The 15,893-nt window shown below is 41.8% G+C and overlaps 1 protein-coding gene across 1 annotated transcript; it reads right to left on the bottom strand.

Moving 5' to 3' along the window:
• Window positions 1-547: 547 nt before the first annotated feature.
• On the bottom strand, window positions 548-15,850 carry LOC310770924 (intraflagellar transport protein 56-like). The gene is made up of 18 exons (XM_083663623.1): window positions 15,754-15,850; window positions 15,075-15,218; window positions 13,597-13,689; window positions 13,048-13,162; window positions 12,134-12,183; window positions 10,797-10,942; window positions 7,803-7,974; window positions 6,868-6,942; window positions 6,410-6,512; window positions 5,419-5,474; window positions 4,872-4,925; window positions 4,640-4,703; window positions 4,384-4,472; window positions 3,914-3,997; window positions 3,751-3,820; window positions 2,203-2,309; window positions 1,059-1,192; window positions 548-903 (listed from the first exon to the last, which is right to left on the bottom strand). The coding sequence occupies exons 1-18, from the start codon at window positions 15,754-15,756 to the stop codon at window positions 789-791; spliced, it is 1,674 nt and encodes a 557-aa protein (XP_083519749.1). The 5' UTR covers window positions 15,757-15,850; the 3' UTR covers window positions 548-788.
• Between the last annotated feature and the right edge of the window lie 43 nt (window positions 15,851-15,893).

Below are 15,893 nucleotides of genomic sequence, written 5' to 3'. Positions count from 1 at the left end.
ACGGTTTCCTCTCGGCTTCAGAAAAGAAACAGCGCAGCTCTCGTTTGATGGCATTCTTAGCCCATCTATTCAGGAAAATGCTGAATTGTGCATTTTTCTACAATGGCCCCCACACACACACACACACGCAAACATGAAATCCCAAACGGAAGCAAACAGGCCAGATGACTGGATTTCTGGGCTACCCACCCCGACTAAACTTATAGTACTAGGTGCACCACCACCACCGCTGCTGGCCAGGGCCACCTGTTGACACAGTTTTAGTATATGAGTCATACTTCGAATTGCAATAAACTGTGTCAAGTAAATTGTGTTTTAAAGGAACAGGTCACCCAAACATGATAATTCTGTCGTCATCATCTACTACTCACCCTCATGCCAGTTGAAACACAGCACACAGGTGAAGTTTGTCCATATAAACAGGGAGGCTGTTGCACTACAAAACCATACAAACTCATCACTGGCATCAAGGCAAAGGTCATAAAAAAAGAAAATGTCATTTAATGCCCCTTTTCAGTCATGTTTTCAATACAAATATACTTCCAGAATTTCAATATGGTACAAAATTGACACCTTTTCAATACAAAACACCACTGTAGAGGACAGAATAAATAGCTTGTTGCCTAATAGCTCCACCTTCCTTTGTTTCAATTGGCATAGATATTCATATATAATTAGATACATCAAACAAAACAGGTGAAAAGACCAAAACACACTATGATAATTGCTGCTGACAAATGCATAATGTTGACGTGTAGTACGCTGAAGTTCACAGCCGGAGGAGGTTCCTATGAGATGAGAACTCTGTTGTCTTTGGCCCACTTCCTCAGCGCTCTGATGATGTATTCAACCTGGGGGTTTCCAGAGTTTCGCAGCAGGGACACCACCTCTTTAAGTATCTCCCTAGCAAACAAACAAGGAAACAAACAAACCAAACATGAGACCAAGAACATCTTTCATGTGTCGTATCAATCAATCATTTTGACAAGGGAGTAGAATGAGCTATGAAGAAAAACCAATAAAACAAGACTCAAAATATAATACAGAGACAAACGTACTTGGACTCCCTGCCTGCCAGTATGAGCTGGAACACGCCGACACAGGCGCCTCTCTTGCCCTCCCAGTAGTTGGAGCCCGGGTCCAGTTTCTCCAGTGCGTCAAACGCTTTGGCCGCGTAGTAGAACTGGCCCATCTGAAACCAGCGGGACGGAATAGTGAGCAATGGGACGCAACACGCCAGTGAGTTTCTCAGGCATGAAATAAACCAATTCCTATGCAAATGAGCTTTCTATCTCCACTGAAAGCAGCACTACCGGTATATGCATGATAGTGAAACCCGCCCGCACCTGTGGCTTCATTATAAAAGACGAGGACAGTGTTGAGGGCGTGTTGAGTGATGACACCCTATTTAACAGTGTTAACAGCCAAGTTAAAATGCGCTCGTGTATGATAATACGGTATGGTGATTCAGAAGAGAAATAGTAGTTCTGCAAACTAGGCTCTACTACATAATATATACTTTTTTAATTAAAAAAAACACATATTTAACATGTCTGAGCTCAAGCAGGCACTAAATTGCTGTCTCAGAGAGCCCCTCCCCTTAGAATAAATTAGAGCAGTGATTTCAAACCAGGGGTACTTTAGCAGCTTGTGGAAAGATTGGGGATTACAATTTCCTTCCAAAATGATTTTTTTGTTACTATTAAAAACTAATTTCATAAACCCATTGCCAAAACGGTACGTGCATGCCGCAACTGCCCCCCCCACCCCTTCCCCCGGCAGGTGTCAACTAAGTAGAGTCTACTCTGAAAGGAGGTCACATTCATGCAAGTCAAAACTGCATGCAAACCAACTAGCTAGCAAACATGGATAAATGGCTCAAACGTCCAGTTAATATCGCTCTGGGATTCAGGTTTAGAAGAGTCAGGTGACAAAAAAAGGGGGGGGGGGGAGGCTAAGCACAAACACCGGCAGTTCAGTGACAAATACATTTTGTATGCGGTACAAAGAACACGCATGAGTGAGGGGGTACTATTGGCATGGTAAAACAGCTCAAGGGGTACATAAGACCAAAGAAAAAGGTGGGAACCAGTTAATTAGAGTATTCTAACCCAGGAACAGACAGATGAAGACATTCCCTTTTAACAGTGGCAGAGTGGTCAGCACAGGTGATACTATGCAGCAGGCAGAGGAGGACGTCACCTTGTAGCAGTCGTTGGCAATGAGCTGCAGCAGGCTGAAGGAGTCGGAGGAGGTGCCCATCTTCAGATAGAGCTCCCAGGCTAGCCGAGCCTTCTGGTTCATGATGTCTGACAGGAACAAGAGGAACTCTCGTTACTCCAGCATTCACACTCACAGTCTGTGTTACGGTGGCTGCTACCGATTCAAATTTGGAACATACTAAAGGATCTGCGGGCATGTTTTATGGATTTGGATTAAACCAAGAAGAGGACAAAAATCTTTTTTAAAGGATATTTCCATTTCTTAGAGCTGTTGAGCGTGGCACAAGGCGAAGTCGAGGTGCGCAAGAGTGGCCATGGGTTCTTTAGAGGCCTGCGACTCGAAATCTGGGAGCGATGTTTGATTGTGATTTTTTTGTTTTCTTGAGCTTGAGAAAGTTGTCCATGCTTTTACAGCATCTGGTGTAGACAGACCACAGTTCTTTTCACCTTTGTCTAAGAAAATAAAATAAAATAAAAGTCGCCTGTCTGCAGCTGGTGCCAAATGCAATAGCGAGCCTGTCAACTAAAACTAACAGATAGGATTCTATTACAGTAATCCTCTTTTCCCAGTGTTGCACTGGTTGCCTGTTCGTTTTAGAACTGATTTCAAGATGTGAAACATGAGATCCATTCCAGAGTCTAAACTGCAGGGTCAGGGTGACCGGACGTTTGCTGTCCATTTCTCAAAAGGTAGTTCATTTTTTTCTACCCATTTGGTTTATTCTTATGTAGCATTGTTTTGATTTGTGTGGAAATATTATGGCTTTCCTGAATGTGTTTCATTCATGATTGCATATTCCATATTCAGTAAACACTATATAAGTGACCTGTATGCAGTTTCATCATATCAAATTAAAATATTTTTTTCTGTATTTTCACAATTAGTCTGATTAATCTTAGTACAAATTTTAAGAAATTGCGCCAAAACAGCAAAAAGGTGAATATAAAGTTGTCTAATATTCAGAATGTATCTCAATATTGAATTTATGACAATTATCTGAATTGTATCCTCATTGTGAATAAGAAGGCCATGGGCCGGCCAGTGGGTGGCAACAGTTAGTGGCCAAAATGTGTTATGTCAGACTGAGGCATGTGTACATCAATGATGCAAACAAACACATACTGGATTTAATAATCAGTTGATCACCAGCAGAAGTTGCTGTATTTACAGTATGATCTTTTTTAACTGCATATAATTTTTTACTTATGCCAATAGGTAATATGGTAATAGCCATTGTAATAGCTCATTATACTTTAGGATGCCTGCTAATACTACTATGCAAAAGTCTTTCATGCCAATAGACTATTCTGATACACTAATCAATGCTAGTGCACCTTATTGATATGTTCTCCAAGTTCTCTGACATTATTTACACCCAACAGATTGCTTTTGACAGTATTTTCTTCATGAATAAATCATAATGACTAAGCTATTCATGGCTGCCTTAGGGCTGCTTGCAGCTATTAGTTGGATTTACAATTAAAGATATTATTAATGGCAGAATTACTATCACATTGCTTTACTTACAGCAGCGTGCCAGCCAGCTGAGGTAAACATAGTCATTCTTGATCTTTTCACTTTGAATCAGCAGAAAAACCTGAAACAGACATCACAAATTAAGCAGACATAGGCTAATTAATAACCATCATTATTGAACATAATTATTCATGTTTTTACTCGTGCACGGTACCTCTTCTGCCTCTTTGTAGTTGCCAAGCGCCGATTTAGCCTGAGCGTAGTTGAAATTGAACGTGTCGTCGTTATAAAAGTAACTCTGCAAAACAGAAAAGTGTTTTTAAAACCCTGCCCTCTGGCCCACGCAAAGATGTTGAGCATCCATACACCCAGGAACACACACACACACACACACATCATAGTGTGTCTGCTACTGAGCAGAGCTAACCTTGATGGAGTTTAGATATATGAACAGTGTGTCTGGTACTGAGCAGAGCTAACCTTGATGGAGTTTAGATATATGAACAGTGTGTCTGGTACTGAGCAGAGCTAACCTTTAGTTTAGATATATGAACAGTGTGTCTGGTACTGAGCAGAGCTAACCTTGATGGAGTTTAGATATATGAACAGTGTGTCTGGTACTGAGCAGAGCTAACCTTTAGTTTAGATATATGAACAGTGTGTCTGGTACTGAGCAGAGCTAACCTTGACGGAGTTGAGATATATGAGCACATCTTCAAACTGTCTCAAGAGGAAGAAGCAAGAGGCCATGCACTGTCTGCCGGGGATAGTGTCTGAAAGGACAAAAACACTGTGTTACACACACACACACACACACACACACACACACACACACACACACACACACACACACACACACACACACACACACACACACACACACACAAAAAAATCATTTTTCCTTTAACAGTGAAACTGATCAAATTTCTATTCAATTTACCGCATTCGCTGGCCGAGCCTCCGACCAGCTGGAAGAATTGTTGAGCAATTTTCAGGTGATCTCTCTGAAAGGTAAGAGTACACGCACGCACGCACACACACACACACACACACACACACACACACACACACGTTAGCTCTCTGAAAGGGATGAGCACAGTACACACACATTAGCCGCACGTTCACTGCCTCGCAGTTTACATGCAACTCGTCATTTAGCAGAACACACTCACCGATCCAATATCTTGTCCCAGTGCAGCATTCACCACTCCTTTCAATATATACTCCTGAGGAAAAAGACACAATCAGAGGGGGAAACCTTACTGCTGCTTTTAAAAGGAAACTCAGAACCTACTGACACTCACATACACTATCCTGATACTTAGATCTCTTATTTCATCCGCTTTTATGTTTGCTTTGAAGAGTACAAAGTTTGAAGAATACAAAGAAATGTACTGAATATATGTTCACATTTAGCTCCATTAGCTAGCAGGAGGGCTAGCTGACCATGCAATAGTGTTTTGTCTTAGTTTTTAGATCTTGCTTTTTATTCGCCTTTCTTTTCTTTCATTTTCTTTTATTCTTATCTTTATATGATTTTATTTTTTTAGTATCTTGTTTTTGCATTTTGTTTTATTCTTTGTCTGTCATGTCATGTGTATCGTTGTCTTGGACCCCAGGAAGACTAGCCGTCATCTACGCATCAGGCAGCTAAAGCTAAAACAAATAAAAGCCGATGGCAAGCTGGTGTTAAACCTCAGGCTCATGTAGAATCATCACCTGAGGTGTGGTTGGCACGAGGTCTTTGATGAGGTTGTAAGCCTCCTGGACGTCATCTGGAAATGTCAAACGAGAATGAGTGTATTAAGTTTCTTCTAAAACCCAACACTTTGCAAAAACATTGCAACATGAAAGCAAGGGCACAGAATTGAAAATGTGACTAAATAAGGACTGGGCAAAGGAAAACGGAATGTTGTCTGCTTTTTCTTTTTTTTATCACCCCCAAGAGATATTTGACAATATTATATTATTATTATTATATTATACTATAGGAGAGGAGCTTTTGACTCAGCTAGTCCTGCCAGTATGACTTTGAGTAGGGGAGGGGGAGAAATCACTACAGCATAGCATCGCGGTATTTTGCGTGGCAATATTGCATTGATCTTTTAAAATCCCAATAATATCGTGTCGTGACTTAGGTATCATGATAATATCATATTGTGGGTAGGGATGTAACGATAACCGGTTTTAATGATAACCGTGTGATAAAATTCCTTACGATAACGTACCGTTTAAAATTTTCATTATCATGTCACCGTGCTTTGAAAAACATGGTAAATACTGTCCATCATCAACCAAAGTTGGCAACAGTCTCCCAGATGCAAACGTGCAGCCTTGGAGAAATGATTTCAGTGAGTGTATCAATCCTTTTTGGGTCTGAGTTTTCAATATCAAACTTGGTGAAATGATTTCTGTGAGTGTATTAGTACTTTATTATTGCATTATTTCCAGCTCACTTTAAACCGATCACACAGTATTTTGAACAAGAAAACTGTCACCTCAGATCCACTCATTAATATTTGTATACCGTAGGTGATTGCATTTGTAAAGCAAAGGTCTCAATATGAGATTCACTTTTATGCAAGCAATCATTTGTAGGAGTTGTGATTTATCAAATAGTGGATTTCTCATTTCATAAAAAAAGGTCTTGATGTATTTAGATAGAAATCTCAACGTTTTTCCCAGGGAAGCTTCAAAGCCATGACCACACCTTGTCTGAGATAATAGATGACCAGGTTGAGTCTGGCTTCTGGGATCACATCGATCAGAGGAGGCAGCACCTGCAGCGCCCCCTCCCCACCACGGAACACCACCTGCCGTACAGCGGGCACACACACACACACACACACACACACACACACACACACACACACAGAAAACACAAAACAACACAACACAGAAGACAATCAGAGATAGGCAGGGAGGAAAGAGCAAAAAAACAAGTACTGTAGATGCATGCATGCAAATGTGTGCATGTACACACACACGCAAACACACTTGCACGCACGCACACACACGCAAACACACACACAAACACACATGCACGGCACGCACGCACACACACACACACACACACACACGCACAAACACACATGCACGCACGCACGCATGCGCACACACACACACACACACACACACAGAGTTACTGGTAGTTAATGGAGAGCTTACCAGGTTGTGTCTTATAAGCTCCTTAGCAAACTCGAAGGAGCAGGAGGAGATGTCAATTAGGTTCTTCAACTCCGCCTGAGAGAAAGAGAGCGCACACATTCAAACCCACCGCCCAGTTAACTCCTCCCAAACACATTACAAGCCAAGCAGTTACCATCAACTGTGCATGAAAGGGTTAAAAAAAACATAGTACAGTTCCAGTATAGCAAAAAAATCGTTAGCCCGTCGCTCCCACATTTCCACTTAGGGTTAACACTTTTGGAAGGTGTGTCAGAATGCTTGTTCAAAAACATGATATGATATTAAAACATGATATTATTGGTTGGAATTTTTATGTACGCCTACTTATTACAGGAAGAAAATGGAATGTGGGTTTGATATGAATGCGGTACAATAAAAATGGTAAAAAGAAAGAAAAAAAGTACTGCATATTGTTAAATAGCTGTATGACATGGAAAAAACGGTTAACAAGGTGAAAAGGTCAATACTTCGATGTAAGTTAGCTGTCACTTGTTTTTGTTTCTTGCCATTCAAATGCGTTTTCTGTGATCAGATTGCAATCGGATAGTGCTTGATCACATTAGCCTGATTTCATTTACACCTGGCGTTGGGTGATCAGATTGCAATCTGATTGCAATCTGATCACCCAAAATGGGTGCTGTATGCGGATTGAGGACACATTGCATTTTACACTTGTGTTCAATGTGGTCACAATGCGTTCCTGACCACCTCCGGCGGTGGCTTGGCCGATCAGATCGCAATCCCTCTTCAATGTGTCTTGGGGGCATTTACACCTGTACTTTCAAGTGGTCAAGCACTATCCGATTGCAATCTGATCACAGAAAATGCATGTTAGTGCCAGGTGTAAATGGCCTCAGAGAGAGTCTCTTGTCACAGTAAAGGAGGAATACAACACGGTCTGGGATGCAGCGTACCTCGGCCGCCTTGCCGTTGTAGAGCCTGAAGTGGTTGCAGGCCTTGAGGTTGAGGGCGATGGTGGAGTCGGGGATGGTCTGAAGGTAGACAGCCAGCACCTCCTGGGACACGTCGTAGTAGTCCAGCTTGTAGTAGCACAGAGCCACGTACACCTTCAGGGCCAGGAACTCTCTGAAAAGAAAGACCAGATCCATCTCACTCATTTTTCATCACTTCACTGTGTGCCGGAGGTATTTTTTCCCGGGAAACACCCAGCGTGGAGTTTTAGCTACTGGCTATTTAGCAAATTTCAAAGCCCAGTAGTCGTCTGGCCACACTTAATTTCACTTCATTTAAGTGTTGCACCAGAGCCAGGAAAGAGCTCGAATAGTAAGTTCAGCACAAAATCAAGGGAAAAGAATTGCCTTGGTGTTTGTATTTCATCCAAAGCAGAGCTCAAAAGGTGATTGATATTATAAGCACAGTCTTTACAGTGAATTACATTTACTAAGTGCACTGAAATTGTTTTGCAGGATTTCTGAAAGTGATTAATGCAACAGACCACGATGGGATTCCATCCCCACAGCCCTGGGCAACGTGAGGCTGACTTTGTGAATATGAAATCTTTTCACAGCCTCAATAGAGAGCCAACGTGAAACGTCACTTCCTGTTTCAGCACTGTACCAGAGATTTTCATCCGCCATTTATTTTCCCATAGACATTTCGTAAAATGCGTATAAAAATAGTTTTACTTGTTCAAACCAAACGGTTCAGATATATTTAGAAACAGGAGAGACCGCATAACATTTCACTCAGACTAAAACGTAAACAATGATTGCGGATTTAAAGAAAATATTTTTTCTATCTTGTTTTTTTAAGTTTTGATTCTAAATATAGCTGAACCGTTTGTTTTGACCAAGTAAAACTATTTTTATAAGCATTTAACGAAAGGTCTATGGGACAATAAATAGCAGAAGAAAATCTCTGGTACAGTGCTGAAGCAGGAAGTGACGTTCACTTTGCCTCTCTATGTGACAGTTGTATCAATGAGAGGTGTCTGCACTTTTCCTCCAGCAATCCTCTCTACCTTTGGCAGCAGCAACACTGTTACTTTCACTCTTAGAATGTTTTTGTATTGCACATTATTATTATTATGCTAGGGATGCACAATATTGGATTTTTTGCCAATATCCGATGTCGATATTTTCCAACTCTTTTGGCTGATTGTCGATGCCGATATATGCGCACATTTTTCCCCACCTAATTTCAGAGAACATCAAGTCTCTCCTGTAGTGGAATTAACACATCATTATGCCTACACTCTTATCATGATGGCCCACTGGCAGATGCAGACATTAATACCAGAGACCATCTTAAGATGGGATCACACCTGCCGCGGGGCGTCAAGTTTTGTTTCCAACAAAACTGTAAGATTCATCCTACTTAAACAGACGACTATAATTAAAGCGTCATATAATCGGTCATATCACCAGAAATATTTGTTTAAAAAAATAAAAATAAATGTCTGTGAGTTCACTCATTTTATGAATCTGATGAAGCGCATCTGTGAAAGGCGTATCTGTTGCAAATAAATCATGTGTGACCATGCTGATATCATCGTGCATCCCTAATTTATGGATCATAACAATAATGGATCTTGAGAGAACACCATTTCTTTCCCATACACACTTTTACTACGTATTGAAAATGTCCCACAATTTTTTATAGTGTATTTTTTATTGCTTTCTTTTTGTGTGCCCATATCATATTTCATTTTCCTGCTGAATTGTATTACTTTTGCTGCTGCAATGACCCAATTCCCTCACAGGGAACAATAGGTTCATATCTCATATTAAATCTGATGCTCTGGGTCTGTCCCATAGGTCTGTCCATGTTGCATGTGATTGGCCATTTGTTACAAACTCCGCCTCTTTCATAGCTGGATAGGTAAATGCTGGGTTGACAGAGCCAGTTGATAACCAGCTATGTGGGACCGGTTATCTGGGATCGCCAATCTTTGGTTAATGCAAAAATAAGGCTGACTATGCTGAACTTGCTTTGTTGAACACTGGTGCAAAACAGTGAGTCTGGAAAAAAGCCATTGCTTTGATTGTGAGGGACTGACACCCTAACCTGCTGTTTGCTGTTGATGTTTTACATAGCTGAAGCATTTCTTGCTATTACACTCATATTACACATTGTAACTGCACTAGAAATATGCCTATGCTTTGCCAGTTATCGCTGGGAAAAAGAAAAACACAGCAAACTAGACCCAAGAATACAATGTAGCATCCATCACAAATAGCTTCTTCTTTTTTCATTGTGGTAAAGTGTTTTAGGATGAATTTTTCCTTTAAGTTAGACTAGATTTGTTCATTTCTGGAGCAAGAAGCATTTGTACTATACATGGTAGTAAGAGCACACAAGCTGAATGGATCCTCCACTGCATTATACACAGTTGTATCTAGATTCTACAGTATTATGTTTTATTATGTAGCTTTATATATTATGTGTGACTGTGCTGAAAGTCTATAACTCAATGAACTTGTATCTCCTGCTTTTTTGACACCAAGGCTGTTGGAACATGGGTTGGCAGTGCGGGATGAACTCAAAAGTCTTTGCTAAGGAAAATGTGCAAATTATTGCATGGCAATATTCAGGTTTTGATATCTTTGCCATTTGTCTGTGGGCAGTCCAAAAAAAAAAGAAGTGAGACAACTAAAGGCTAATTGACACTTCAACATAAAATGTTCAGAGCAGCAGAGGGTTGGCAGATCTGCTGAGCAAAATCAAACGACACACCTGGCTGGGACAGCAGATGCAACACAAGTGTGGGATCGATCTTTGAGATAAACGTGGTGATATCCTTTGTGCCACTAAAGATGTTTTCCGTTTTTAGAGGAAGCTACTAACAACTGCGACGGCACTTGATTGTCATTCCTTGGAGTTACACTCTTCTCTCATCCATTTCTTTCTTTGAGGTATTTCCCCTCTTATTTGACAGAAGGACAGACCTGTTCTGCAGCAGAATGCGTTTGTAGATGTCGATGGCCTCCTGGTAGTGGGAGCGCATGTAGTGGATGGAGGCCAGGCTCAGCTGGTCCTCCGTCACGTCCTCCAGGTTCTGGTGGAAACCCATCAGCTTCTTCTCGTCGTTGAACTGAGACACGGACAACACACAATGAATGAAATATGTACGGATGTGATCAGGGTGACACACAGAAAAAGATGAAAAGGATGGTAGAAAGAAATGCAGGAAAACCTGAATCTCCATAAGGAAATCAACATTAATTGTTTCAGAAATAATACTGAGAAACATTTGAAAACCATCTCTGATGAATTCATTAATTAATGAATTTCACAACTGTTTTCTTGCAGAATCCTCAGCTTTATCTCTGAGATGGAGACACACAGAGGAAGGAAGTAGCGACTTGCAAGTATAAGTGATGTCATCATGGTAGAGAGGAAACGTAATCAGGGGGACTCAAACGTTTTTATTGAAGGTCCACTTGTGAATTTTACACAAATTTAAAGGTCTGGAACAATGCCAGTAAAATGCACGGACAAATCAATGTCCATAACTTGAGTTAAACATAACTAAGTAGTACACACATTCAATAGAACAGTATAGTGGCATGAATTAGTGGAGAAATGATTGCCTATAAGTTAACAGAGGGGTATCCAAACTTTTTTGAATGGGGGCAACATTAGATAATGTGAAAATGCCGGGGGGCATATATTACACTGGAGGTTTGAGAAGCCCTGGTATACTGTATTGCAGAGGTTCTCAAATGTTTTTCAGCCAAGGACCCCTTACAAGATAGAAAATATACCGGGGACCCCCTCATTCTGATTTGTGATTTTGGGCTAAGCTTAATTGTTTCCACGGTAACGTGCTTGACTTTTAATTTGATAGGTTTGTTATTAGAATGTAATCCATGAACCATTTTAGATTTAAAGCATAAACTATTTTCGTTGAACTATGAAGATTTTGCAAAAAATATATATATATTTATTACATTTACATTACGTCATTTAGCGGACACTTTTGTTTTGTCCAAAGCGACTTACAATATCACAATTTGTCAACAGTACAGAAAACCACTATGCAACACAATCAATGACAGCCAAGATATTTTGATAGACTAGCACCATGTAGGAAGTAGTTTGAGAAGGAATAAGTAACATGTAGCATTTTATTAAAAAAAAAAAAAAAAAAAAAAGATTTTTTTTTTTTTTTTTTACTTGCAAACTTTTGCGGACCCCCTGGCAAAGTGCCGCGGACCCCCATTTGAGAACCACTGCTGTATTGTATATGGTACTGTATATATTACATTGGAGGTTTTTCTACCTTGTGAGCCAAGTGGAAGAGGAGACGATTCTGGAGGGGAGACACTGGAGCTGCAGAGAACAAGAGATGCCAAATGGGAGTTTAACAGCAAAACATGAGAAGAAGAGGCAGGGTTTGTTAGCATCATAACGTGGCTCCCAACAACCCCACACCTGACTGAACAGCACTGTAAGTTGCTGTGAAAAATGTCTTACAATACAGAAGGGTGATTTGGAGTAAGAGCATTTTGAGTTCTTCCAAAGGTCAGAGCCGAGTGCACCAGCTGGGCGTAAAAAAGTAGGTCTTAACTGTTACGCCGGTCTTAGCTACGCCCGACGTTGTGATTTGAATTTACACCGAGTGCACCAACCCTGACTTACCATGGTCGTAGATGCGCCCGGTCTTTAGGCCGCGGACGTGCGCGTTCACGTGAATACGTGCTTGTTGCCAAGCAACACATTTCTCTCAGACGAGCTCGAGACAGCTGACAGACAGCTCCAACTCAGCTCAAACTTATAGAGTTGTATTCAAAGCATAGAAACGTTCTCACAGCTAAATTTAACAGCGCTTTTAAAAACCCGCCGACGAGCAGAGGTCCTGCGCCCAAAACGTCCATTGACAGCACATATCGATCGATATTTTTGGAGAAGATTCCCCTGCATCACAGGACTGAACGGCACTGACAGCACACAGAGCTGTCAGTCCCGACAGCGCAGATCAAGATGAGACAGCTGTCAGTGAGTACGCCTTGGGTGTAACTTTGACGCCTGCTCCATACCAGACGTAAAAGTTACACCCAGGTGCAGCGCATACAGGGCTTAAGACTACATGGTGCACTAGTCATAAAATTAAGTTAGTCGTAACTTTGAGTTCTACGTCGGACGTGGCGTTACACCTAGGCGTACGCCCAGCTGGTGCACTCGGCTCATGCCTACCTTTAGATGCAGCCTCCTCAGCCTCTCTGTAGAGCCCCAGGAGAAACAAGGTGCAGGCCAGGTAGACCCACACATCTGCAGGACATTCAGCCTGCGCGCTCACAGACTTGTACTCCTGTCACAACAAGATAAGGACACATTGTGAGAGTGACCGGAACCACGCAAACGACAGGAACAAATATGGGAAATCAAGCTAAGTGAGGACATTATGTATGAATGAATGAATGAATGAATTACTTAATTACTTTATTTGACAAATCAAAACATACAGTACACTAACAAGCATACAGTATGAAATAATTAATCAGGATATCACAAAAAAGTTGTCAAAACAACAAACATCAATTATATACATATATAATCATGTGCGTTATGTAAATAACACATATAATACATAGTATATAAATTATGTTCTTTACACAGCAAAACCTTTGTGCGCGTGTTCCATTTCTTCGACACCCAGCTACACTCACTCATGCACACACACACACACACACACACACACACACACACACACACACACACACACACACACACACGAAGAACTACCTCCATAGCTCTCTTGTAATCTCCCAAGTGAAAGGCGCAGTAGCCAATCCAGAGGTCTGCATGCTCCTCTCGCTCGCCAATATCTCTCTGGAACTGGTGGGGACAGAGCAACACATCAACAGCCGCAACACTTCATTACAATACACTTCATTACATTACATTACGTTACATTAGGTCATTTGGAAGATGCTTTTATCCAAAGCGACTTACAATAACACATTTTTGTCAACAATAGAGAAATCAACTATGCAACACAATCTACAACTTCCTGAAGGAATAGAGTGGTAAAGAAGTTTTGTTTTTTGAGAGAGAGAGAGAGAGAGAGAGAGAGAGAGAGAGAGAGAGAGAGAGAGAGAGAGAGAGAGAGAGAGAGAGAGAGATATGTTAGTTCAAGAAGGGCCCAGGTGGAGCCTGAAAAGGTGTGTTTTTAGTCTCTGCCGAAAGATGGGCAGTGATTCGGCCGTCCTGACCAAAGGTGGGAGCTCGTTCCACCATTGTGGTGCCAGGGACGAGATGAGCAACTTTTGAGCCCACGTAGCGGAGGAGGGGCGAGGCGTCCTGCACTGGTGGAGGAGCGGAGGGAGCGGTGAGAGGTTTGGAGCCTGACCATAGATTGTAGGTACAGAGGGGCTGTCTGGTGTACTCTGCCCTGTAGGCCAGTACCAGTGTTAGTCTCGCAGGGGCAGCCGTAGATGATATCATCTACCGTCGCTGGAAGCTTGATGACGTCAACGGTGGGTCTGACTATGTGAGACTAGAGGCAGGTAGGCCGGCCAGAAGCACGTTGCAGTAGTCCAGGCGGGAGATGATAAGTGACTGGACCAGGAGTTGTGTTGCGTCCCTCGTGAGAAACGGATGGATTTTGCGGATGTTGTACAGGGAGAACCTACAGGAGGAGCATGCTGTCGAAGCAATGTAGGCTGAGCAAGACAGCTGGTTGTCAAGGATCACCCCAAGGTTCTTAGTTCTGTTTGGGAGGACTTCAGCAGTACAGTGTGGGGGGAATGTTTGGTTATTATGAAACATATCCGTTTGCAAGTGGGCCCATTGTAGGATCATATCCAATAGGTGTTGCAGTTTAAGGCAATAGTTCGCACCAAAATTAAATTTCAGCCAGTATCTACTCAACCCATGTCAGTCAAAACCTCTACTGAAGTTTGAACCACCAAAACACCTTATTTTGCTCTTGTTTGGTATCTATATCATGGTATCATCAATTAACAATTATAGTGTTGTAATTGCAATTAATGCAATGATGTTAAAGGAAACACTGCAATAGCAACTAAACTCCCATGTGAGTGAGAGAGAGAGAGAGAGAGAGAGAGAGAGAGAGAGAGAGAGAGAGAGAGAGAGAGAGAGAGAGTGTGTGTGTGTGTGTGTGTGTGTGTGTGTGTGTGTGTGTGTGTGTGTGTGTGTGTGTGTGTGTGTGTGTGTGTGTGTGTGTGTGTGTGTGTGTGTGTGTGTGTGTGTGTGTGTACCTCTAACAATGTCATGGCTCCCAGATAGTCTCTCAGTTGCAGGTATTCCTCCAGGCGGGGGATCTTGGTCTTGTTTTTCCTCCTCTTCTCATTGGCACTTGCTGGTGCCTCTCCTCCCACGGCTGGCTTCACACGAGACAGGATCTGTCAATGTATAAAACCCGAATGAGATTTGACATGGCAAGATTTTGTGGGGGGCAGGAGGATCCAAACTCATGGATAGTGAAAAGGTGACAGATACCAGGGCAGACACAAAACCACTCAGAAATCCTTCACTTAAGAGACCTATTTTGGGGTCAAAAAGGTAACTGTCCCCGCAATAGTCAACAACTGGCTTTTAAGAAAACCCTATGCCAGAGGTCTTCAAAGTGGGAAGCTGGCCTCCCCAAACAATTTCAGTGGATGAGTGAATGGAAGTGAACAAAATATCACATTAGTTATCACACATAGTTATTTGATCCCAGACACTAGTCGGAATATTGTCATTTTCCGAATATGGGGGAAAAAACCTGAATATTGTGTGCATGTAAACGTAGTCATTCATGGTCCTTTTTCCAAGCTTTGTCTGAGGGGAGGCCCACAGTCTCAGACTTTGAAACCCCCCTTAACTGATGTAATGACATTATATAACATTAGCTGGTCTAACTTTCCTGTCCAAAGCTCTTAATGTTAAACTCACCATGTCAGGGCTGGAGTCTATCTCGGATGTAAAGGCTGTGCGACTTGTTTACCTCTATCCAAGGTAACGTTGGGTACGAAAACACGTTCAGAATTCCTGCTAACGGGCTAACGTTAGGTGTTAACTAACATAGCCAATTA

This window comes from Poromitra crassiceps, assembly GCF_964638095.1.
Source record: "Poromitra crassiceps genome assembly, contig: HAP1_SCAFFOLD_261, whole genome shotgun sequence".
Lineage (NCBI taxonomy): Eukaryota > Metazoa > Chordata > Actinopteri > Beryciformes > Melamphaidae > Poromitra > Poromitra crassiceps.
Note: the sequence above shows the minus strand (reverse complement) of the source record. Positions and strands in the feature narration are given on the sequence as shown.

Coding starts and splice junctions, on each gene's coding strand:
- LOC310770924 (XM_083663623.1), bottom strand. Junction 12,184..13,047: donor TGAGGAGGCTGCATCTAAAG/GTAGGCATGAGC, acceptor TGTTCTCTGCAG/CTCCAGTGTCTCCCCTCCAG. Junction 1,193..2,202: donor TTGCCAACGACTGCTACAAG/GTGACGTCCTCC, acceptor CGCTGGTTTCAG/ATGGGCCAGTTCTACTACGC.